The sequence below is a fragment of the Prionailurus viverrinus genome, chromosome D3 (assembly GCF_022837055.1).
Source record: "Prionailurus viverrinus isolate Anna chromosome D3, UM_Priviv_1.0, whole genome shotgun sequence".
Lineage (NCBI taxonomy): Eukaryota > Metazoa > Chordata > Mammalia > Carnivora > Felidae > Prionailurus > Prionailurus viverrinus.
Genome location: NC_062572.1, coordinates 50,601,005 through 50,628,069, shown reverse-complemented (window position 1 = coordinate 50,628,069; position 27,065 = coordinate 50,601,005). Strand labels below are relative to the sequence as shown.

At 39.1% G+C, this 27,065-nt stretch overlaps 1 protein-coding gene across 1 annotated transcript in view; it reads left to right on the top strand.

Moving 5' to 3' along the window:
• The window catches only part of CHST9 (carbohydrate sulfotransferase 9), a 243,915-nt gene that overhangs the window by 110,688 nt on the left and 106,162 nt on the right, over positions 1 to 27,065 (top strand). Inside the window, exon 4 of the mRNA XM_047828193.1 lies at positions 25,141 to 25,182. Within this exon, the coding sequence (XP_047684149.1) occupies positions 25,141 to 25,182 (42 nt within the window). The remainder of the gene's footprint in view (positions 1 to 25,140; positions 25,183 to 27,065) is intronic.

The window sequence follows — 27,065 nt, the reverse complement described above, 5'->3', positions numbered from 1 at the left end:
TATATGTGTCTTTAGATATCAAGAATGTCATGGGCATTCCTGCTGCTGACATCCTGCAAGGACTTCTTTGTGTCACTTGTTATTCATTCTGCTCAGATTCTGCATCCTGCCCGCTGAATTAGACAATGCTTCCACATCCTCTTGTTTGTAGCAGGTCCATCTCTTGGCTGTGGGAGATCAGCATTAGTTCCTGGACCCTTTCAGTCTATTCCATTATGTTGTGCTAGTCGTGATGGAAACCAAAGAATATAGAAAAAGTGTTGTAGACAAAAATGTTACCCGTTAAAACAAGGGACTTCCAGGGCCCTTACTTTTTGATTGGTTAAGGTTGGTTAATTCTTTAAGGAATCATGGACTAAGATGAAAGTTACAGAGGTAAGTTTTTACTCAGGATAAAAAATAATTTCATAACAAGGAAACTTCACCAGGACTGGAAAGAATGAGATTATGTTAGTAAAACTGTACAGAGGTTGGGCCACCACCAGTAAGGAATGGTAATAAATAAGAGCTTCATGAAGGATTTGGTTAGATCATTGCTAAGGTGCTTTTCAATTTTGCATCTATGATTCTACTCACCATTATTACTTTATTGAAATGATTATGTGTATCTGGATCAACACACACACACACACACACACACACACACACACATAATGGTTCACATTTCATTATATAACCGAATGAATTATGTTCCAAAGCTTAAGCTTAATTAGTTTGAACTGAGTGGCTCAGGAAAACATATAGCCAGTGGGGCTAAGACTATAGAGTGATACTCTCCTGTAGTCAATTTAGCTTCTTTTGGGGAGAAAATTGTTTCACGCTTATTGCAACCCTGGCCGTACATTCAAATATGATGTTCTTCTTGGATTTAGCTATTTGGGTTGGTAAAGAATATTAAAAATATATGGTAATATAATGATAAGTAAGGAAAATATCAGGAGACAGGTTCCTGATATCATCAATTATCTATTTGCCCATGATTTTTAATGACCCGATTTCTTTACCAGAAAAATAGAAAAAAATGATCAGCTGTATTCCACAGATTCTATATAAAAACTCAATTTAATTTGAAGAATTTTAACTTATGAAAGGAAAGACCCCTTTTTGGATCAAGGAACTCTTGATATTAAAAAACAACACCACAGGGGCGCCTGGGTGGCGCAGTCGGTTAAGCGTCCGACTTCAGCCAGGTCACGATCTCGCGGTCCGTGAGTTCGAGCCCCGTGTCGGGCTCTGGGCTGATGGCTCAGAGCCTGGAGCCTGTTTCCGATTCTGTGTCTCCCTCTCTCTCTGCCCCTCCCCCGTTCATGCTCTGTCTCTCTCTGTCCCAAAAATAAATAAACGTTGAAAAAAAAAAAAATCTAAAAAAAAAAAAAAAAAAAAAAAACCACAACAAAAAATACAAAGAAGAATCGTCACAGAGAAAGGTGCTTCATAAGCATGGTTTAGAAGAAATATATTAATTAGAAGGCTTACTAAAGTAGACTATAGAGAAATCATCTGTTAAGTATATACTGATCCAGATTTTTCCAAGTAAGAGAACACTTTCAACTCTAGTTAACTGTTAAGTAAAGAATAGTCCTGGTGGGCCAGAGAATGGATTTGTAGGTAGAGATGATAATGAGTATTTTTAAATGAAGTTGCATACTTTTTATTTATGACATTAGATCATCCCTAAAGTTGGAGAGGTTTGTTCATTTTCATTATTTGTAAAAAGTTACCAGTAAGGAAGAACAAGCTTATTTTCTTCTCAACTCAAAAGGTGAAATTTATTAATGAAAATTCAGCAAATGGTAGAACATCTGCTTTGCAAGCTCAGTTCCTTGTTGCTTACTTTGTGACTGTGTTTTTCACTTCTTTGAAATGTCCTAAAACATCAATAGCACCTCAGTTTTTAAGACTTTCAACACACATTTAACATGCACTCATTCAAGATTTTAAAAAATAGTTAAATAGGGGCACCTGGGTGGCTCAGTCGGTTGATTCTCCGACTTTGGCTCAGGTCATGATCTCACGGTTCGTGAGTTCAAGCCCCACGTCAGGCTCTGTGCTGACAGCTCGGAGCCTGGAGCCTGCTTCGGATTCTGGGTCTCCCTGTCTCTCTGCCCCTCCCCCGCTCATGCTCTGTCTCTGTCTCTCTCTCTCAAAAATAAACATTCAAAAAATTTAAAAAAAATAAAAAATAGTTAAATAAATATGACAGGGATGTCCCCTTTCACCACTATTGTTCAACATAGTGTTGGATGTCTTAGCCTTGGAAATCAGAAAACAAAAAGAAATGAAAGGCATCCAAATCAGCAAGGAAGAAGTCAAATTTTCACTCTTTATAGACAACATGATACTCTATGTGGAAAACCCAAAAGATTCCACCAAAAAACTGCTGTAACAGATACATGAATTCAGCAAATTCTCAGGATATAAGATCAACATACAGAAATCAGTTACATTTTTATATAACAATAATGAAGCAGCAGAAAGAGAAATCAAGGAATTGATCCATTTACAATTGCACAGAAACCATAAAATATCTAGGAATAAACTTAACTAAAGAGGCAAAAGATCTATACTCTGAAAACTATAGAAAACTTATGAAAGAAATTGAAGAAGACACAAAGAAATGGAAAAACATTCCATGCTCATGGATTGGAAGAACAGATATTGTTAAAATGTTGATACAGCCCAAAGCCATCTATACATTCAGTGTAATCCCTATCAAAATAACACCAGCATTCTTCACAGAGCTAAAGCAACCAATTCTAAAATTTGTATGGAACTGCAAAAGACCCTGAATAGCCAAAGCAATCCTGTAAAAGAAAACCAAAGCTGGAGACATCACAATTCTGGACTTCAAGCTATATTACAAAGTTGTAATCATCAAGACAGCATGGTACTTGTACAAAAACAGACACATAGATCAATGGAACAGAATAGAGAACCCAGAAATGGACCCACAAACATATGGCCAACTAATCTCCGACCAAGCAAGAAGGAGTATCCATTGGACAAAAGACAGTCTCTTCAGCAGCAAGTGGTGCTGGGAAAACTGGACAGCGATAGGCAGAAAGATGAACCACTTTCTTACACCATACACAAAAATAAACTCAAAATGGATGAAAGACCAAAATATAAGACAGGAAACTATCAAAATCCTAGAGGAGAAAACAAGCAACAACCTCTTTGTCCTCGGCTGCAGCAACTTCTTACTTGATATGTCTTCAGAGGCAAGGGAAACAAAAGCAAAAATGGACTATTGGGACTTCATCAAGACAAAAACCTTCTGCACAGCAAAAGGAACAATCAACAAAACTAAAAAGCAACTGACAGATGGGGGAAGATATTTGCAAATGACATATCAGATAAATGGTTAGTATCCAACATGTATAAAGAACTTATCAAACTCAACACCCAAAAAACAAATAATCCAGTGAAGAAATGGGCAAAAGACATGAAGAGACAGTTTTCCAAAGAAGACATCCAGATGGCTAAAAGACACATGAAAAGATGCTCAATATCACTCATCATCAGGGAAATACAAATCAAAATTACAATGAGATACCACCTCACACTGGTCAAAATGGCTAAAATTAACAACTCAGGAAACAACAGATATTGACGAGGATGTGGAGAAAGGGGAACACATTTGCCTTGCTGGTGGGAATGCAAACTGGCGCAGCCACTTAATTTCTTTCCTCAAAAAATTAAAAATAGAGGGGTGCCTGGGTGACTCAATCAGTTAAGCTTCCAACTTTGACTCAGGTCATGATCTCATGGTTTGTGGATTCATGCCCCACATTGGGCTTTGTGCAGACAGCTCAGAACCTGGAGCCTACTTCGGATTCTGTGTCTCCCTCTCTGCCCGCCCCCACTCACATTCTCTTTCTCTCTCTCTCTCTCTCTCTCTCTCAAATAAATAAACATTTAAAAAACTAAAAATAGAGCTACCCTATGACTCAGCAATTGCACTACCAGGTATTTGTCCAAAAGATACAAAAATGTTGATTCAAAGGGTCACATGCACCCCAATATTTATAGCAGAATTATCAACGATAGCCATATTATGGAAAGAGCCCAAATGTCCATCAACTGACAAACAGATAAAGAAGATGTGGTATATATATATACAATGGAATATTACTTGGCAATCAAAAAGAATGAAATCTTGCCATTTGCAACAACATGGATGGAACTAGAATGTATTAGGCTAAGTGAAATAAATCACTCAGAGAAAGGTAAATATCATATGATTTCACCCATCTGTGGAATTTAAGAAACAAAACAGATGAACATAGGAGAAGGGAAAGAAAAATAAGATGAAAACAGAGAGGGAAGCAAACCAAAAGAGACTCTTAAATACAGAGAACAAACAGGGTTGCTGGAGGGGAGGTAGGTGGGGGGATGGGCTAAATGGGTGATGGACATTAAGGAGGGCACTTGTTGGGATGAGCACTGGGTGTTAGATGAAAGTGATGAATCACTGAATTCTACTCCTGCAATCATTATTACACTATATGTTAACTTAGATTTAAATAAAATTTTAAAAAGTAGTTAAATAGGTAACTTAATAAATTTTTCCATCTGTATGATAATAACATGTTCACTTTATTATATGTTACTCTCTTATTAAATGCAGATTTTCAAGTGGATTCACATTTAGCATTTTTTTCTCTATACTATTACTATTTTTGCAGTGGTTTTGCCTTAGTTCCTATACCCTGTCAAAAAACCCTCAAAAATAAGCATGAGAAGACCTAATTTGTTATTGTTTTAATTATTGGTGACCAATATTAAACATTTGAAGTTAATAGGCAAATCCTGTTAGGACAAATACATTTAAATAAGTTATTATTATTTAAAAGCCTGTAATTTAAGAATAATGAGAATAATTATTTCAGTTAGGATCAAGCCTGAAAATGTGTATCTTCCTAACTTGTTCACAGTTACAAAATCCCTTCACACTCAATAATCCTGTATTGTATATTTGAAAGTTGCTGACCAAGTAGATCATAAAAGTTCTCATCATAAGAAGAAATAAAAAGATATTGTAACTATGTGTAGTGACAGATATTAAGTAGATTTATTATGGTGATTATTTTACAATGTATATAAATATCAAATCATTATATTGTATACCTGAAACTAATACAACGTTGCACTTCACTTATATCTTAATTTAAAAAAAAAAAAAGCTCTTGCCTTGACAAGACATCTCATTCGGTGCCACAAAAGCTCATTTCTTAGTTGATACATTGAGTTTGCTAAACATTTTTGTGGTCCACATTTTGTGCTTGATATTGTAGATATGATGTTGAATAAGATACAGTGTTTATGTCCTCGATTCATTCACTTTAAGCTGGGGAAGCAAAGTAAGGACAGATGATTATAGTACAGTGAAGAGTGCCTGTTAGAGACTTACTGGGTGTCACGAGGGTGTCAAAGAAGGCTTCCGGGAGGAGGAGTGACTGGAGCTTACCAGGTAGAAAAGGGGAAAGGGGTGTCTGTCCAGAGAGACAAAGACAAGAAAAGGCATGGTCTCTTGAGAGTCCAGTCAATTGTTTAGTAAGACTGGAGCACAGTCATAAGCAGAAGAGAGGCAGGACATGTGGCCAAAGAGGTTGGCATGAGCCAAAATCAACAGGGGCCATTATGCAATTCCATGCAGTTGGGACTTATGCAGTAGGTGTTGCACGCCAATGACGTGCAAGGAATTACATGATCTGTTTGCATTTTATAGAAATCCTTCCAGAGGAAGTATGGATTGGAAGGGGAATTCGTTAGGGGCAGGGAAATCAGGTGGTATGCCATTTTGATTATTTAAGAATGAAAAGATGAATGTTTGAGGGGTCTTTACTAAGACAGTGGCATTAGAGAGGGAGCTAGGGAAACAGAATGAAGATATATTTACAAAATAGAACTGGCCTGTTCAATTGGATACAGGAGGTAAAGGAGGAGGACTTCTAGGTTTCCAGCCTAAGAAATGAGATGAATAATAGTACATCCTGCTTCAGAAGGAAGGACTGGTTAAGCATGACAAATGCCACAGACACATCAAATAAAATAAGCACTGAAAAATGTCCATTGAAGTTGGAGGAACAGTCTGCTGCTCATCACAGAGAAGTGATTTTTCAGGAGCTCTGTAAATGAGATCTGGATAGCAATGGGTTGAATGAGGGAGTTCTAAACAACTGAAAACAAATGCGGACTTGTTCTCTCGGAGAGTTTGTCTGTGAAGGGGAAGAATGGGGACACAGAGACGGACAGAGACATAATCATGAAATCAGCAAGTCAGGGAATCGATGTTTACTGAGGACCTGCTATTTCAGGTTCTGGGCTCAGTGCCTTCTATTTTACCCTCAAAGTGAACTCCTAAGGCTTGTTTGTGGTTAGCACGTTAAAAATTAGGAAACCGAGATGTAGGGAAGTCAAATAACTTGTCTTAAGCCCCCCATATTAACTGGTGGAGCCAGAAATGGAATCTAGGCAGCAGCTTGCTGGAGTCAGCTGGTGCTATCTGGGAGGTAATTTGGAAAGAATGGTCGTCCACTTTTCTTCCCACTTCAGCATTCAGTGAGGTCATGCACATAGTGTAAGTGGGTCATGGTGGGAATATTTACACCACAGAAAGTGGCAAACGTTACAAACCAGAGTTGGTTGATTTGCTTGCTTGTTTGTTCCCGGAGAGCCAGTTGTTACACACTGACGGTGCACTGCTGGACCCCGCTGCCCTGCATGTGTGATCTGGCCAAGGTCACTTGGGTAGCAAACAGGTAACAAGAGCTGAGACTTGAATCTAGACCTGTCACCCACATCGAGCCCAATACAGGCCCTGGCGCTTTGCTGAAAAGATAAGGGAACTATTCTTTCCCCCATATTCTATCCCCACGTGGCCCAGGTTGGTATAAATGAAGTCTCATATCTATCCATTCTCCAGTTCCAAGGTACCAATTTTCTGCTTCGGCCTCCCAGGCAATCCATCTCTGGTGTGTTTGCTTTTAAAAATAGCTTTCCTGAAGAACTGGCTCTCTGAACTATGTTAATGAATTCTATTTTTAAAAAAATAACCAATTTTCTCTGGGTTTATGGTTTCACAACAATATTTATTATTGAGCAGAATAAAGTATCTTAGATACATTTGTCCACCCACGAAGTGGAAGACTTACATACAGGCTGTTCGTTATAAGAAGTCCTGAAGAGGTTATTTTTAAACCAACTTCATTTTCCAGCCGGTCGAATTTATGATAGAGAAGGAACAGCACAGCTGTGCCACATGGTTTTGAAAATACCTTAAATTCCACTGGATAACACTGCATTTAAAAGAGTGTCTTTATGCAAACTGAACAAATCTGAAATGGTAAGTAGCTAATGGAGGAGGAATCACCATGTCTAACCACATAGGCAAAGTGCAAATGTGAAAAGTGTTACCCGAGATTCTCTCCACATGTTTAATTTGCATGGCTATTATAGCACCGAGGGCAGGGTTTATTTGCACACAGTCAACACTTGAAACACTTGAAACATGGTTTCCTTAAGTGGGGGGACGAAATACTCTCTTTAGGGGCATCACAGTGCCTCCTTTCGTGACTGAAAAGGAGTAACTTACTTGGGTCGATTCTTGCACCACATATACGTGTTCCTTTCACTCAGGTGGGGAAATGAAGAATTTGCTAATTTTGTTAGCCAAAAATTACCTCAGGCTTTCATCTGAAATATTCTTGGGGCACCTGGGTGGCTCAGTCAGTTAAGTGTGATTCTTGGTTTCGTGAGATTGAGCCCCACTTTGGGCTGTGCGCTGACAGCACTAAGCCTGTTTGGGACTCTCTCTCTCTCTTTCTCTCTCTGTGTCTGCCCCTCCCCTGTTCATGCTGTTTCTCTCTCTCAAAAGAAATAAATTAATGAAAAATGTGTATTCTGTAAAAAAAAAAAAAAGCCACAAGGAATTCCCAGTTAAAATGGAAAGTAACTCAAATACAAATAGACTTTCAGGAGGTATCTGATAGATCTCATGAAGGCAGTACAGGCCAAAGCAGGTCCCCAGAAAGTTCAGTTCATGTTAGTTTCAACGTCCTGTGGAAGTTGCATCAAAGGGCATTCTCTGTGTGTGTATCAGTCGATGTCATAGTAACTACACTTTAATCTGACACGATTTGGGAATGGAGCATTGTGGGTAACTGCGTATTTTGATTAGTTAAAAATGGCACTTATGCTAACAAAGGATTAAAAATGCCCACAGAAATAGAATATAGGTGATCCTTAGGCTTTCTTGTGAAAGGAGTCTTAAGTCATGCCTGACTTTCCCACAGAGAAAACAATGAACTTGTATTTCTAATCAAGAACAGATGCCCAACTTTTTTTTTTTTCATAGAAATGACCACAAACATTTTAATCAACTGTAAATGATCTATTTGTACACTGCGTAACTAGAAACCTTCTAAAGTGAATGTGAGTCATTTGAGCCGAGCAATATGGGAATCAACGATATAAACTGTCCCATTATTTCACTGAAAATTCCCAGATAAGAGGATTGGCAAGGCAGGAGAGCAGCCATGAGACTGTAAGGAAACAAGAAGCCCCTGAAGACTGCTCACCCCAGAAATGAGGCCATGATGCGAGTGGCAGTTGAAGGAATTCTGAAAGGGGCGGAGCCTTAGTTGAAAAAGTAGAGCGGGGGGGGGGGGGGGGGGGGGCGGGGAATATCAGCATCTAGGGACTCTCAGAAGCTGCTGAGTTACCTGACCAATGAATTCATCTGGAGGGGCTAATGAATGTCCATGGATTAATACAGTACTGATTCCAGATAGCATATTTTTAAGTTTCTTTATTTTGAGAGAGAGAGAGAGAGAGAGAGAGAGGAGAGAGAGAGTGTGTGCACTCACATGGGTGGGGGAACGGCAGAGAGAGGGAGAGAAAGAATCCCAAGCAAGCTCCGCATTGTCAGCACAGAACCCCACGTGGGGCTCGATCTCACAAACTGTGAGATCATGACCTGAGCTGAAATCAAGAGTCAGACCCTTAACCAATTGAGGCACCCCTCAGAGAGCATATTTAAATTTTGTTCAATGTGATCATTAGTGTCTAGGCTTCCATTTGAACCTTCCCCTCCATTTGTAGGAGAGGATGGTTCTGCCCATGGTCCATGCCTTTGTTTGAACATCTTTCCCTTATTAGAATCCTTTCAGAATGTTTCTGGAATGCTGTCTCTGTTTGCTTGCCTATATTTGCTTATACATCTGCACTCCGCTCTAGTTATTAGCATGACTGTAAATCTCTAATATATTTCTTACTGCACAGAAACCATCTGTATCTCTCAGCCAAATATGGTCCCTTTCTCCTCAGGAATATCCCTGAAATGCAATTCTACCCATGCCTTCTCTGAAAACATACAGCTCTGTGTTTCACTGATACACTGATACAAATAAAACACCACATTCAATTTCATAATAATTTTATTTGCTTATTTGGGTTATTTTGTTCCACTCTCTCTTGCCTTCTCATCAGCAATCCAGTAAAAATATAATGCAAACCATACATGTACATCTAAATTTTTGAATAGCCACATTTTAAAAACTAAAAAGAAATAGGTGAGATTAATTTAATAATATGCTATGTAAGCCAGTATAGTAAAAATGTTCTCATTTCAAAATATAATCAACATAAGAATTATAAACAAGATGCTAGAAACGATGCATTCGCCAGACGTGTATTGCAATAGAGATTAATGGAGTGCGTGACACCATTGTGGCACTGGGGCCCTCCAGAATGAACCTTTATCAGCAACATGCCTAGTCCTGGAATGCCTTTTTGGAGACTGATGTCCTTGCAGGTTCTGTTTGCTTCGTTTCTGAGCTAGGTTTTAATGAAATCGAAAAATGTAGTGAAAACAAAGACAGAAGTTGCTTGTGCGGTTCTGTTTTGCCCCTGGTGCCTCCCACAGGGCCTGGAAGAAGCAGATTCTCAGGAGGTGTCGGTTCAACAAATGAAGGAGCAAGTGGCTTTGTGAAGTCATCAGACACAGAAAATGTCCCTGTGGGTTTCATAAGGAAAGAAGTCCCTAAGAATGATGGGAGGGAATTGCAAAGATAGGACAGGAGAAAACCAGCGAAATGGAAACATACATGAGAAGGGGACGAACACCCTAGACAGCGCCTTTGAGAAAGCACAAAGAATTATCCCCAACCAACCCCAGAGCTGTAAGCATTTCCTTATCCATAAATTAAACTGAAAACCTTATTAATTCTGCATATCAATTTCTGCATCCTAATTCAATTTGGAAGTGAAGTCATTCATTTATTCATTCATTTATGGGAGAGCTATTAAAAGAATATTTATTATTTGCCACTATGTGTCAAGGGCAAAGCACCAAAGTTGTATTTGAGATGGAGAGAAATCTCAAACATATAAAAAATATTCTTTGATTTGATTGTTTAGGGGAAGTAGAGGGTTGGATGGTATTTTCTAAGTTTTTCCTTTAGATCCGTGACTGATGAATGCTGATTTCCCTGGAATGAGTCTGTTTTCCTGAAGAGATAATGAATATTACCTTTTCAGTGCCACTGTGGCATTTCAACAGAGAACAAAAGTCACTCTTTTTTTAATATATAATTCTGTCCTTACTGTACTTGTTGATTTTCAGTATTCTGCTATTATTTTTAAATATGTATGTAAATACAAGGAAAGACTATTATTTGCATACAGAATTTCTTTCCTTACCTACCTATGTGCTAGTGGAGATGGGAGCCAACATTTAGAAGCGATTTGGGGGATTGGACTGAAAAGAGATCTCAGGGTATCATTAACATTTATCTCCCAACCTTCTGCAGTCCTTTGTTGCATCTTTTTCATTGCAATCAAACACATTTATCAGTAACTCATCTGCCATTAACATAGGCAGTAACTCATCTGCCATTAACATAGGGGCTTCTAAGTTTTGGAAAATAATAGGATATGAATGACAATTTCTCTGTGTCAAGGAATATTCAATATTTGCTTCTTTTGCAAAGTGAACCTAACAAGCGTCCGCGTGCCTTGACCGCATTTGCTGCTAACCAGGCCTTCTCAGCGGTGAACAGTAAGTCATCATTGTGTGCAAGTGGGACAGCTGTGCATTGACTTCCTGGGAATTTGCAGGGCATTTGTGAAAAGTCCAGCTATCGTACTCAGAGTATCCTTAATCAGCATGTTTGCGGCATTGCTTCTATAAAGTTAAAATAAATGCGCCAGATGCAAAATGTGTAACTCGTACTTCATTCATATAAGAACTGTATAGAAGTCATATGTGACTATAGTTGTTATTTTTTTAATTAATTAAATGACAACCTTAAAAATCATCATGTTGGTTGAAAATACCCAACACAGAAAGGGCTGTGACTATATAATTTCGTATGATTTTTAATTTTTTTTATTGAAGTCTAGTGGAGGCACAATGTTACATTGGTCTCAGGTGTACAACATAGAGATTCGACAAGACTCATGTTAAGCTGTGCCCACAACTATAGGTATCATCTGTTACCAGTGATACTGCAGTCCCACTGATTATATTCCCTATGCTGTGCCTTTTATCCCTGATTCCACAACTGAAATATGATGATATTTTTGCTTGTTGAATACACTGGAAGGTTAGCCTCTTTGTTCTTCACTTAACCTGACGCCAGTGTATGGAATATTTTTTTGAAAAGTCAAATGTAAGTTTATGACTAGAATTCAGTTTACCTTTCTAGCATTTATTGAGAAAACAAGAAAAAATCATTTTCCGCCTCCACGTGAGGAAGAAAACCAAAAGAGAGATGACCAACTGAATATTTTTTAACTCTATAACATAAGTCTTTAAGTAACAACTTCCTGACCCAACTGGGTTAGGTCCTGGTTCCACGTTCGATACCAGTAATGCCCTATACTAAGTATTCTGATTATAGTCACAGTGTTTGAATTTCCCCGAACTTTTCAGAAAGCATTTCAAGTTGGCAGTAGTCAGAGTCTTTGAGGGATTTTAAAAATCAAACAAACAAAAGCTAAATGGCCTGGAAGATGTACTTCATTACCTCTTGTTTTTAAGTAATATGTAAGTGATTGTTGGCAGAAACAGATAAAACAAGCAGATGCCTTGGGTCAGCTTGCATTTTTTATCTTTTCTCTCCAAAGGTCACCACGCTGGGTTCAGTAGGATCTGGGGCAGTGTAACTTGGGCAGTATACTCCGTCCACTAGTAAATTAGCAAATGTAACATTGTCACTCGTGAGATAACGTCAAAGGAAAGTCTTTGTTCTAGGTGAAAAATAAAAGATTTGCTTGTAACATGGCAGATACGATTTAACTTTTAGTTCATATTTGCTGATAAAAATGTAAACACTGAGGCACCTGGGTGGCTCCATCGGTTAAGTGTCCAATTCTTGATTTTGGCTCAGGCAATGATCTCACGATCATTTTGTAAGATCGAGCCCTGTGTTGGACTCCACATTAACAGCACAGAGCCCGCTTGGGATTCCCTCTCTCCCTCTCTCTCTTCCCCAACCCTGCTCGAATGTGCTCTCTCTCTCTATCTCAAAAAAAATAAACATTTTTTAAATTTTTCAAAGAAAGAAATGTAAACACCAAGGCTAAGATGTAACTAATTTAGATTTTCTTTTTGACATTTGACTTCAGAACTTGCATAAGTAGTATATATAATACAGTATAGTTTAGTACTGGAAATGACACCGTAATCAGTACACTTTAATAAAGGGCCTATGTAAGGGACAAAAACGAATGTGTCCCTGAAGCATGCAGATCTTCTCCAGAGCACTGGAATGGAAAATTTAAAGGTGAAATAGTTCAGGGAGCCTGGGTGGCTGTCAGTTAAGTGTCCCAACTTCGGCTCAGGTTATGATCTCACGGTCCTAAGTTCGAGCCCCACATGGGGCTCTCTGCTGTCAGCACGGAACCTGGTGCCTGCTTCAGATCCTCTGTCCCTGCCCCCCCGTCTGCGCCTCCTCCACTCACACTCTCTCAAAGATAAATAAACATGAAAATAAAATAAAATAAAATAAAATAAAATAAAGGTGAAATAGTTCAGAGCTTCGTAAACCAGCAAAAGCAAAGCAGCTATTTATCAACTTCCCACTCTTCTGCCCCAAGCCCTAGTAAGTTCTAAAGATCAGCTGTGTACTATTGTACCCATCCTAAACAATACTATATTTTACACTTAAAAATTTGTTAAAAGGGTAGACCGATGTTAAGAATTTTTACCGCGGGGTGCCTGGGTGGATCAGTTGGTTAAGCGTCCCACTTCAGCTCAGGTCATGATCTCGCGGTGAGTTCGAGCCCTACGTCAGGCTCTGTGCTGATAGCTCAGAGCCTGGAGCCTGCTGCAGATTCTGTGTCTCCCTCTCTCTTTGCCCCTCCCCTGCTCATGCTCTGTCTCTCTCTGTCTCAAAAATAAACATTTTTAAAAAATTTTAAAGAAAGAATTCTTACTGCAGTAAAATAAAATTTTAAATTAATTAATTAAATAAAATAGTCAAGTTCTATCTAGCAGTAGGCATTTGTTGACTAACTTTAGGTATGATTGCACTAAAAAAGTGATCAAAATGTCAAAACTGACCATACGAATGTCCAGACCTTTACTCGCGCAATTAGAAGTTTAAAAACTACTGGTCCCACCCAGTAGTTGGGGAGTTTTGAGACCACTTGGCTCCATCTGAAGCAGGGAGAAAAATGATCTTAAGAAATGGAGCTTTTCTATTTTTCTTCATGTTTGAAAATTTTCACAATGTCAGAAGACTAAGTAAAGAAAGCATGGCAACTGTGCCTTTGTTTTTCCTCCTGTCAAAACCCTAAAATGCAATCTCATCACATTGTATTTCCGGAAGTGGTTTTTCTGTTGGGCAGTCAGATCGCGTCTTTTAGACAGTTCAGGCAAGCAGAGGAAGAAAGGATAAATGAAGTCCAGGCTTCTTCAGCTTTGGGAACTTACCTACAAAGGGGGATTCCTCCTCCTTCTATGTCCTTCAGACCAGCTGAAGCTTATTGTCACCAACTTGAATCATCTAGTGCCTGTACTTGATCTGCAAAATTACAGATACTCTGATACACCACCATGATCTATATGCACTTTTGAATTCTGCCCATGGATTCTGCACATTCTTATTTTAAACTTTTTAACTGGGTTTCTAATTATAAATAATCTGCTTCAGTAAGCCCATATTTTTCTTTTTTCACTTGGTCATTATCCAAGAGAAAAAGATAAAATTAAATCTTGGGACACCACTTTAGCTAGAGTAGTGAAGGAAGATCTCTCTGAGGAGCTGGTATTTGAACTGAATCATGGATGATGTGAAGGAACCAGTCATGAGCAAATCTGACAGAAGTGGGAATGGCACGTACAGAGGCCCTGAGGCGGGACAAGCTTGCTGGCCTGAGGAAGCCAGAAAGAAAGTCACAATGGCTGGAGCATAGTGGGTGCGGGTGAATATATAGGCAGTGTCTAGCTTATGTGGAACCGTACAGACCATAGTAAAGAGTTTCCATCTTATAACAATCGCAATAGAAGATCACTGCAAAACTTGATACAAGGAAACGAGATGGTTTATTTTTTAGTACTCTGACTTGGGAGGGGTTCTAGAGGAAAAAAAAAAAATGAGAGGTAGGGAAAACATTTACAAGCTGTTAAAGTAAGCCAGGAGAAAAATGAAGTGGTCTAGACTAGAGTAGTTTCAGTGAAAATAATGACACGCTATCAGATTTAGGATATATTTTTGAGGTAAAAATGACAGTGAACGCTGGTAGATTGGATGTGGGTGGATAGGAGAGAGCTAAGGGATGGCTCTAGGTTTTTGGCTTGAGCAAGTTGGTAATCATACTATTAGCTGGGATGTGGCCAAATGTGAGAGGGCCAATTTGGGGAGCTGAGGACAAAAGGAGATTTCTCTTTTAGATATGTTAAATGTGAGATCACTGTTACCAACCAAAGCAAAGATGCTTCCTGGATATCTATTGCAGTTTTCTAGGTGAGAAATAAGAATGGCCTGAGCTAAGGAAGTGGCGGTAGGGCCGGGGGAGGGTGATGGATTCGAGAACAGGAACATGATTATTAATGGCAAGACGAGTCCCAAGGCCTCTGATTTCGGTTCCTGAGTGGTGCCAGTCCCTGAGAGGGAGCACTAGGGGAGGAGTATGATTGGAAGAGGAGGACTTCCTATTTAAATAGGCATGATTTTAGTGCTTGTAGGAGACCAAAAGCCACGTGCACTGAGCGCATTCTTATTTGCATCTGGAGCTTGAGTAAGAGATGCAGTTTAGAGACTTGGGAGTCAGCATTGTGAAGGTACTTGTTATCAATGCCAATAAAGTGGATGAGATTACTCAGAAAGGGCCAGTAGTGCAAAAACATAAAGAGACTGAATTTCAGATGAAAAGAAAAGGCTTGATGTGAATCATGGTGGTTAGCAAAACAATCCTAAAAGCACAGAGAAGCGGGGGAATACTATAAATACCCTTCCAAGTCAGACGCATCATTTCAAGCTCCTCTTCAGCCAGAACTTCAATGAATCAATATTGGACATGAGTGTAAGTCTCATATACAAAGAGCAGAACCTACGACCATAGAACATGACGATAAAGAATATAGAAGTTGAGAGTTTGATTTTGAATTCTTGGGTAAATACATACATACTGTTGGTGGGAATGAAAACTGTTATAGTCACATGGAAGAAGAGTATGGAGGTCCTCAAAAAATTAAAAATGGAACCACTGTATAATCCAGCAAATCCCAGTTCTGGGTATTTATCCAAAAGAATTGAAAATCAGGATCTAGAAGAGATATGTGCACTGCCATGTTCACTGTGGCACTATTCACAATAGCCAAGATGTAGCAACAACTTAAATGTCCTTTGAAAGATGAGTGGATAAAACGGAATACTATTCAGCCTTGAAAAAGAAGGAAATTCTGTAATATACGGCAACATGGATGAACCTTGAGGACATTATGCTAAGTGAAGTAAGCCGGATCCAAAAAGACAAATATTGCATGATTCCACTTACATGAGGTATCTAAAATAGTCAAAGTCATAGAATCAGAGAGGAATTATGGTTACCAGGGGCTAGGGAAAGGGGGAAGACAGGGAGTAACTAATCAATGAGCGTAAAAGTCAAGCAAGATGAATATGCTCTGGAGTCCTGCAGTATAACATTGTATGGATAGGCAACAATAATGTATTGTGCATGTAAAAATTTGTTAAGAGGGTAGATCATTGTATCTCCAGATGACATTAAGGTTGAACAATTGTCTTCCAGGCAGTTGAGGTCAGCAGAAGACAAGCCAGAAGTGATAGAATCAGATCCCTGTGATGGGGCTGCAAGGAGTGTGCTGGCCATTCAATAACAGAGCTCTTCTGGCTCTGAAATCGGTGAACACTCCCTGCCCCACAGCTGCCTCTTTAGAATAATAGAAGGACCTGGGGTACCCGGGTGGCTTAGTTGGTTGAGCACCTGACTCTTGGTTTTGGCTCAGGTCATGATCTCGCGGTTTTTGAGTTCGAGCCCCAGGTTGGGTTCTGCACTTACAGCATGGAGCCTGCTTGGGATTCTCTCTCCCTCTCTCTGCTCTTATCTTGCTCGTGAGCTCTCTCAAAAATAAATAAATAAACTTAAAAAAAAGAAGAAGACTGGAAGGTCTGTGCCTGGGAGGAACTCAAGATTATTAATTTTTTTTTTTTTTTACAAAAGGATTGAATAAAGCCAGGAGGGGGGAGCTTGTTACAAGTCACCCACCTGCTTTTGGGTGAAGTCTATGAGGATGTTGGAAGCAATTCCTGTAACACTCTGATACTATATTTATGGGACTCTTGTGAAAGGAAATGAAACCAATTTCACGCATGCCCTCTGTATGCCTCGTGGCCGAATCTACTTCTGGAGGGAGTGGAGTGTAAAGGTTAAGAGTGCAAGCTGTAGTCTCAGACCGCCAGGGCTGGAGTCCCTGCTCTGTCCCTTAGGAGTCATATGACCTCAGCCTCTCTCAACTTGCTCCCCTTATTTGTCAAGTGGAGATAATAATAGTGTTATCTTATGGAGTTGTAATGAGGATTGAGTGAGATAACGCCCATCAAGCCCTGGGCCTAACATTTAGCTCGTGGTATGTTCGCAATAAATTTTGGCAATCTTTTTATTGCTCTTGACATTACTTCATATTACTTGCCTGTCTTTTAGCATCTAGGGTGGAAACGTTAATAACACACCCAGCGGTTTGTTTTCCTGGCATGTAGTGGGAATAAAACAAATATTTGTTGAGACAGTGACAAAGGAAGGAGGAAGGAAGAAAGTGAGTGAGGGAGAGTTTAGCACTGAAAGATCTTCCTTCATTGTCTGACTCATATTTCTGAGACGTGGAAATGTAAGGTGTTTTTTCTTTTTTTTTTAACGTTTATTTATTTTTGAGAGAGACAGAGACAGGGTTAGGGGCAGAGAGAGAGGGAGACACAGAATCCGAAACAGGCTCCAGGCTCCGAGCCGTCAGCAAGAGCCTAATGCGGGGCTGGAACTCACAGAGCCGTGAGATCATGACCTGAGCCGAAGTCAGACGCTCAACCGACTGAGCTACCCAGGCGCCCCATAAGGTGTTTTTATTAATGCTATTACCCATTTTTCTGATCTGTGTAACAGGCAGCCAGCATTTTTCACGTAGTAGAGGAAAGAACAAGAAGGAAGGGGCGTGTCTCTGTGTGTTTTAAGTGTGGCAGACAATTTCAGAGGTTTGCCCTTTGTTTTCAGTGCCACGCCGGATTCCTGTACCTCATAGGTTGCTCCTACGGAGTGTCTCTGTGTGTACTAGTCAGAGGCACAGAGAAGACAGAGACCAAGTGCTTTCCTTTAGTGAGCTTGCATGTGGCAGAGTTAGTCGACACAAAAATATTTATGTAACAATGGAAGCATCCACAGATGGTGTGGTATAAGGGTTAAGCGCGTGGACCCTTTGGCCAGACCTCCTGAGTTTGGATCCAGCACTTGGCAACTTTAAACAACGTACATCATTTTCTTGAAGGGATAGCCATTTGAGATCTCAAACATTTTTGTCAGTTTCTTACAATGTCACAGAAATCTTAATACTTTTCTAATTTGCTTCTTGAAGGAAGGAATACAATATAAATAGGAACACAAATAGGAAAACTGCTACAAACACAGGAAAAACAAGGTGACTGCATGATAATGAGAACCTATTTATTTACTTATGTTCGCCCCATTTGCTAGACTCTAAGTTGAACTGGACTTTGAGACATTTTGTAGGTAAGAGAATTAGGGCCCAGGCAGGCTGGGTTCATTGGTTTCCCCAGAGACAGCTGTAGGGTCAGACCTACCCCTTTTCAGTGCTGTTGTCCCTTCAGCGGCTGCTGCTTGGGCTAGCTTTCTCAGCACCTCACTGGACATGATTTATACTTCGTACTTTATTTTATAGAAAGCATGCCATAAAGTGCTAGATCCCTTTGCTCAGGGAGCCCGGCATGGGCGCAGGTGCCCTCAGCAGCCAGCAGAGTACAGAGAGGCTCCAGCTAGAATGCGGCTTCGTGAAAAGGAGCACTCAATACACACAATGGCACCGGATCTTGCCCTCTTTCTCTTTTTCGTTTGTATTTCCTTTCAGTTAATTTTGTTAACTAACTAAAAATTAGTTAACTCATTTTGTGATCTTTAGAAAATGAAATAAACGAGGGACGCCTGGGTGGCTCAGTCAGTTAAGCATCTGACTTCGGCTCAGGTCGTGATCTCCCAGTTCGTGAGTTCGAGCCCCGCATCAGGCTCTGTGCGGACAGCTCGGAGCCTGGAGCCTGCTTCAGATTCTGTGTCTCCCTCTCTCTCTGCCCTTCCCCCACTCACACTCTGTCTCTTTCTCTGTCTCACAAAAATAAATAAAATGTTAAAAAAAATTTAAACAACAACAAAAAAAGAAAATGAAATAAATGGTTTACTCACATGGTCTTTACATTTGTACCCATGTTAATTAAATAACCAATCCATTATTTATAATAATGCTTCCAAAAGCATATTGAAATGAGATACTGTTTTATTATGAAGGAAGCTTTAAATCTCAACCACATTTATAGCCAAGTGATTGCAATAATTATTTTTTGAAACCAGATCGTTTAAAAATGAAAAAGCTATTTTTGAAAGTATATAAAACTACTGTCCCATGTATGAACATTTCGCACAATTTAACATAATTTTATTGAAGGGATGCCCATTTGAGATCTTAACCTTTTTTATGAATTCCATATAAAGTCATAGAAATATTAATGCCTTTCTAATTTGCTTCTTGAAGAAAATAATTTGGAAAATGCCAAGGCAAGAAACATGGAAGGCATTTAATATAAACCGAAATCATTAATACTTAATGGAAAAACATAATAATCCTTTCTGAGGCATTTTAAAACAGCTACTATAAGATCATCCCTTTTGGGATGCCAGGAGGTTCTTCAAAACTGGTGCTTACCGTCTTACTCAAAGAAGGACTTGATGGAGATAGAACCTGTAAAACCCAAGGATTAGAAGGAAGTGGATGGTGAGGCTCAAATGCCTTCAATGCAATTGCTGTTTGTCATCACAGATTTCTACTAAGCTTGCTCCCCTAGCTCCCCATGGGACTGTTGGGTCAGAGGTTCTCCTGTGTTGATTATTGTTTGCCAGAGAGGAAGGATGTCCTTTCAGAGTTGCAAAAACTGAAAATAGTTGGTGGTGTCAGTTGACCAAATGTGTTTGCTGAAACCTCTTTTGTTTTGAACCAGTGAGGCCCAAAGTCAAGAAATACCTGGGTGAACTTAATGAAACCACAATGGCAGGGTTCTCGGTTGCCAATTCCTAAGACTATCTTATCACTTTCTGTCTTCTCTCTTCTTTACCGTGCTTTCTTGATGACCACTTGTGAGCTATCTCAAGCCCCCTTCCTGACTGGTAGCAGTCTCCCCACCTCCTACAGCCTTCTCTACCCTAGGGCTCATGGGACAGAAAGAAACAATACTGGAAGGATGGACTTGGAGGCAGAATTCTGGAGCCACATCCTTGTTCTATCTCTAGTTTTAGAATCTTGGGCAAGATACGTAAACTTATTGTCTCCTTCTCCTTCTCTCTCTCTCTCTCTCTCTCTCTCTATATATATATATATATATATATCAAAGTAATGCATACACAAAGTATAAAATACAATAGAAGGGTTTTTTTTAAGCTAACCCTTTCTTAAATGATTTGCCTAGTGAAGCAATGCTTTCTCTTCCCTAGATGTAACCTACTGATCGATTCTCAAAGCCAGCATAACATAAGAGCGCCCCCTATTATCCCTTTAGCTTACCTGTCAACTTTTGACCCCACCTGTGGGGATATATGTGGACCAAGAGCCAGTTGTGTTTGTTCCCAAACCTGCTGTGGGAATTATACTTGTTCATATAATTATTCAATTCAGTTATAAATTATGTAATCCAATGACATATCAGTGTATTAAAAAATGGCTATTTCTATAAAAATGCTTTGGAAAGATTCAATAATGTGGAGTTATTAAAAGTAAAATGCTGTAGACTAAGATGTGAAAATATAATCATAAAATATTTGGAAAAAAATTTAAATCTAAAAGGATTACATGCTGGATGTTATTGTGGTTATTATTAATTTAATAATTGTGCATCCAACTGACTTTAGAAGAAAATAGGAAAGAAAGGCAGGTTAGACCAAATTAATATTTTGAAAGAAAATATTGGAATAAACTTAAAAAAATTTTTTTACTGTTTATTTTATTTATTTATTTTAATATTTATTTATTTTTGAAGGAGAGAGAGACACAGTGAGCAGGGGAAGAGCAGAGAGAGAGAGGGAGACACAGAATCTGAAGCAGGCTCCAGGCTCTGAGCTGTCAGCACAGAGCCCTACGCGGGGGCTCAAACTCACAAGCTGTGAGATCGTGACCTGAGCTGAAGTCAGACGCTTAGCTGACTGAGCCACCCAGGTGCCTCTGGAATAAACTTTTAAATCCAACAACAGAATATGAGACAGCAAAGGACCTAAACTTCACTTTGATTATTTTTTTAGTCAGAATACCAGTATGTAAAATTGACGGTATTGGTAATCACATTTCTGGAAAGTTAGCTGGAAGATGAAAAAACATTCATTCATGAAATGTAAACCTATTTCAGTTTCAACAACAAATTGCCACATGGTCTTAGGAAACTGTCCAACCTTTTCCTATCTCTGCTATTCTCTCCTAGGTAAGGATGATGATAAACAACATGATTAGTTTCTCACTGTGGCCAGAGGAATTACTTTGAGAGAAGTGCATTGTGGTCTTATTTGTGTTCTCTCACTTGAATGTGAGCTCTGTCTGGCTCAGTGTGCTATTTATGATGCATGGAGCTCTCCAACCCTGAGGAAAAGGATCAGTGAAATGCTATTTTTTTTTAAATTGATTTCCCATCAAAGCTCTAGACCTACTCACTTAGTATGGTGCTTATGCCAAGTTTCAACAGGTGAAAAAAAACGTGCTTTACTACCAAAACCAAAAGTGACTCAGAAGACAGTCCTGTTGAGAAGGGAAAGATCCTGTTTCATGAGATTGTCTGTACCACTAAACTAAGCCTTTAATATCAAAATCAATCTTACAACCACGGTATAAGAACATGTACACCAGATGTGAGGTTTAACCGTATTAATTTTAGGGGCTCTGGTCAAAACCCAGTTAATTTCTGTTATGTGAAACAAGCCTGAATGCTGAGATTTAATTCATTTTCACAGAAATGAATATTCATAGTTATTTAAAATATGGTCATGTAGTGGGAAAGTTAGTCTATGTTGACTGTGTGGACTGAACCCAACATCGTAGGTTACATTAAAAAAAAAAACATAGGAATAGCAATGATTTAGAAGATACAGTCAAAGCCTTTAAGAGCCATACACACCATTACTCTTACTAAGTCGTGAGGGAGGGGGCTTTTCTGTTTCAACGTTTTTTTTGTTTGTTTTTTTTTTTTTTTACTTTTGGGACAGAGAGAGACAGAGCATGAACGGGGGAGGGGCAGAGAGAGAGGGAGACACAGAATCGGAAACAGGCTCCAGGCTCTGAGCTATCAGCCCAGAGCCTGACGCAGGGCTCGAACTCACAGAGCGCGAGATAGTGACCTGGCTGAAGTCGGACGCTTAACCGACTGTGCCACCCAGGCGCCCCGGGAGGGGGCTTTTCTTAATGAGATAATCCATTAACTGAAAAATAAATGGCATTTACTTTCCATTCTTTTTATCAGAAAAGAAATTTTTAAATTTAATTTAATTCAATGGATATTTATACAGGGCACAAAACTAGATTCAGGAAAGGTATAAAGAGGAGTAGGACTGGATCCTCCCTGTGTTCAGCAAATTTACTATAACACGTTCAAGACATGCGCTTATCTAACTCATATACTTCAGTCTGTGATGTGTGGAGAGCCAAACAGGACCAGCGAGGAGTATCCAAACCCTGACGGGACTTCATTATTATGCCCTGATGTCAGGTTTCCTGAGACCCTTAGGAAATTGGAGGATGGTAGTTTCCTGGAGCTGGGGAGAGGGGAATTGGGAGTTGGTGTTCGATGGGTATAGAGTTTCCATCATGCAGGATGAACAAGAAAGTTCTAGAGATCGGCTATACTACATTGTGCTTTAGAGTAAACAATACTGTACTGTACATTTTAAAATGTGTTAAGAGGATAGATCTCGTGCTGTCTCTTACCACAATTAATAAAAAAAGAGTAAGAGAAATTGGCAGATGACCTTACACAGCCTTATGTATTTGATTCATCATGGAGATGGGGAGAAGAGTCCGTCATGTTCACATTTTTCAAGGAAACCATTTGATCATTATAAGCCAGAGAGCTTAGGGGTGCCTGGGTGGCTTGGTCGGTTAAGCGTCCGACTTCGGCTCAGGTCATGATCTCGCAGTCCGTGAGTTCGAGCCCCGCGTCGGGCACTGCGCTGACAGCTCAGAGCCTGGAGCCTGTTTCAGATTCTGTGCCTCCCTCTCTCTGTGATCCTCCCCCATTCATGCTCTGTCTCTCTCTGTCTCAAAAATAAATAAAAACGTTTAAAAAAATTAAAAAATAAAAATAAAATAAGCCAGAGAGCTTAAAAGCAATACCTGATGATACCAATGCCTCATGCAATCAATAAGCAACTTACCATAGTATCATAAGAGGTAAAAGAGCAGCCACATTTGACTTTTTGAATAGCCATTTTTCCACATCAATTTAATTTCCTCCCATGGTTGTGTGACAGATTATATAAACAATGAAACTGTGCTGAATAAAATCAGTTTTCTATGGAGGAAGATTTGGGGTTCTCGCCTAAACACTGTTCTTATCACCAAGCCGCAAGTGTGTGATCTTAATCATGCTACTGTTACATGGGTGAACAAGTAAATATAGAGTTGCAATTACATCAGAGTGGGTTGAAGCAGTGGATTACGTATCAAGTTCCAACCCGTGGGGATCAGTTGTCTGTAGGACCTCTAACTTATTGATGAGCTGTGCAGATGACTTACAAATGCCTTCATCCAAAATGCAGAAATCACTTAATCAAGTGGAGTTGATACGTTACACCAGGACACTCATGACAATACAATTCAGAATGCCCTTAGACACATCTTTTAAATCATCCTAGAGGGGAGAATAGCATTTAATTGACATAAGTATAAACTGTACATTTTAGCATAAATAAAATTTAGTGAAAAAATTGATTAAAAAGGCAAAAGCCAATAGGACCTTTGTCACAAGTAGGGTTCGAAAATGAATATTATAAGTGAGTTACACTGATAGCAGGTTATGTAAATGGCACAGGATAGCAGAGTTATCCCTATCATTGCTTAGCTTCACCATTCTTAAGTACTTGTTCAAGTTTTTGACAACATACTTTGAAAGGGATATTTTACAGCATACAGAGAACAAAACATTACATATACAAGTATTTAAAATAGGATATGTATTCACATACAGTTTAGCATGCAATACATTATCTAATATGTAAACATAGTTTAGTATGTAGTAGGTTATAATATATTAAAATTATATATTACATACCATATGTGTTATAGTATACAGTATATAATATGTATTGTATATTATATATTTATAATGCGTTATTTAAGGGAAGAATTATAACTATAATCTAGAAAGCAGAAATCTAAATAGTCATATTATTACCATCTTGCAGTTCCCTGAAATTGTTCCCCGAATGAGTTGAGGCTCTCCTCTCCCTATAGATGACTAAGCCAGAAGGAATTTGTTATGTTACATTTAGCAACTCCATCTGGTAGGAAGAGGTCCTTCTTGATTATCAGGATGAAAAATCATTGGCTCAGGGAAAGCTCGAAGATTTCTTTCTTAGAGCTCTTTACTACAGAATAAACGAACATTAGTTCTGGACGATTTAATATCCATGGGATCACTTCCCTCAAAGAGCCTTTTTTCTTTCATCCTAGATTTTAGTTCGTTTACTCTTCCAAGCTTCACAGATCAAGGTATCCAACAGTGAGCCACAGATACTCCACGCCAGGAGATGTACATGGCATATCTATTCCGAATACCAATTTTATTCAGAGAGATCTGTCCCAAGTAGTCAAAGAATCTAAGCAGAAAATATAATCTTTGTATATAAACAAAGATGTATACAAAGATTCTAAGCAGGAAATATGATTGGTTGTTAACACACTGAAACAAAGAATCCAAGGACACAAAGAATGCAGGGAAATTTTCTTCTCTCCAGTGAACATATTCCTCCTCCAACTACCCCACCAGTCCCCAGTTCTATTTCTCTGATGTGGAGGAAACAGGCACAAGACTCAGTCTTCTCTGTGCAAAGTTTGAAGGCAATTCCCAGTTTCCTGATAAGTGACACTAAGCCTGTCACCTCTTCAGTAGCCCAGAAACACAAGAGTGACATATTGTATTTCATGACCCTTCCTCCCCACACTCCATGATTTTCTTTGCTAGAAATAAAATACTAGAGGCATTGAGGCATCTTTATGTAGAAAGTTTTTAAATATACAGTGTGCCTGGGTGGCTCAGTTGATTGAGCATCCGACTTCGGCACAGGTCATGATCTCACGGCTTGTGGGTTTGAGCCCTGCATCTGGCTCTGTGGTGACAGCTCAGAATGAATTGCCTTTCTCTTTTCCAGGATGGGAGCCAGTAAATTACCTGCAACCTATACCCAGAATCAGTGAGTAAACTTTCCTTATATTTGAATCTCGGGTAACTATAGATGAGCAGAGCAATGACAAGAATATCTGAAAACCTTATCATGTCTCTTTTAAACACCTGTTCTTACAGTGATAACTGTCACCAGAAAGCAAAGTCTAGGTGCCATTGTTGGGGTGTATAGTCTTGGAAGGTGGGGTAGAGAAGCGAGTAAACCGTGATCCTTGTCCTTGGGGAATTCACAAAGGAAACCAAAGATTTTGAAGATAGATTTCAGTTATATCTAGCTTAATGAATAATTAATGTTCATCTCATTTGAAGAAGTTAGCATTTTCCTGTTTTTATTTTTAAAGCATTTAACACTTTCCTGGGACATTGGACTGTATTCCCCAGAAGGGCCTTCCACTATGAATACAGCAAAACCTCATTAATTCAGCTATTGCTAATATAAGAGAAATAGAGGGAACACCTGCAACTTATTTAAAGAGAACAATTGTTTTCATGACTTTTGCATATACAATGGTCTTTAGGCAAAAAGATTCAGCTATAAAGTAAGCATCCATGTCATTAAGTAGATGCCTCCTTAGACTTTATGGGCAGGTTATAGTATTGAAAGTAATAAAACCGCATTGCTTACAATAAATTCTGACTTCCATAATTCAGCGTAGGTTCTCCCTTTTCCTCCCTACCTCCCCAAACTCATTATTCCAATCTAATGAAGTTTGCTATTATGTTATATGTGAACATAGAATTTATTAATATAAGAAGATCAATTCCTATTATCTTATTTTTTAAACTTAAAAATGAATTTTAAGTTTTTTGGATGCTTATCTGTAACATTGATCACCTGGATGACAGTAATATATTTACTGTTACAAGAAAAATGATATATCAGTCCCTCTCCTTTTCCATGATTTCATACAGCAAGTCATTTTTTTTTATTTAAAACAATATTTTCACAAAGCAGACAAGACAAATTCCCAGGATAATAGTGGAGATTTAAAATGAGGGGGAAAAAACCCTGAAATCAGATCATGCCCTCCTTGGGACATGTTGAAAAATTGGAGTAGTAACTGAATCACTGTTCATCCATCCATTTGTACATCCATGCATTCGTCCATTCAACAGTCAAGGACCATGCTTATTGCTTCCAGGTGTGTAGAGGTAAATAAAGTTCTCTACTTGTCTCTATTGTGCTGACACCCATAAGTTGAAACAGAGGTGGAGACAAATAAGTTTCTCATGTGGTAAGGGATGTGTTTTCCTTGTGAGCAAAGTGCTTTGGGAACACAGAGAATTTACCATTAAGTCTGACTGGAGTAACTGGGGAAATAGTCATAGCAGGTACAACATTTGAGCTCATTCTTAAAGAAGGAATAGAATTTCTGCAAGTAGAGAAAAGGACAACATTTCAAATCCATGTGAGCAGAAGTATGGAGATAGGGAAGCACATGGAGTGCGCAGAAAAACAGAGCAGACATAATTAGTTGGAGATTGCTGAGTGGTGGGGAGCAGTGTATGAGATATACAGGGACATTGCTAAGGAAAATGTGCCCTTACTGGGTGATCAGAAACAGCGGTTGGAGCTTAGAGAAAGACTTGAAAGGTGAAGAAATGGAACAGGATAAAGCCACTCGTGAACAACCGAGAGAGCCTTTAAGAACATAGAATAGATAGAACCAGCTTCTCCCTGAGATAGAGGAAGTAAAAAGAAAAAAAAGATAAATTCCAAGGTGGATATAAAGAAAATGGAGGAAGTTTGTATCTGGGAGCCTCCATGTTTTCTACTCTGCCATTAGATAAGCATGGGATATAGAATAGGACACAAGTTTGCATCCCAGCTCAGCTGCTGTGAAAGACATAATGTGGGCAGGTCACATGACCTGTCTACATTTCAGTGTTACC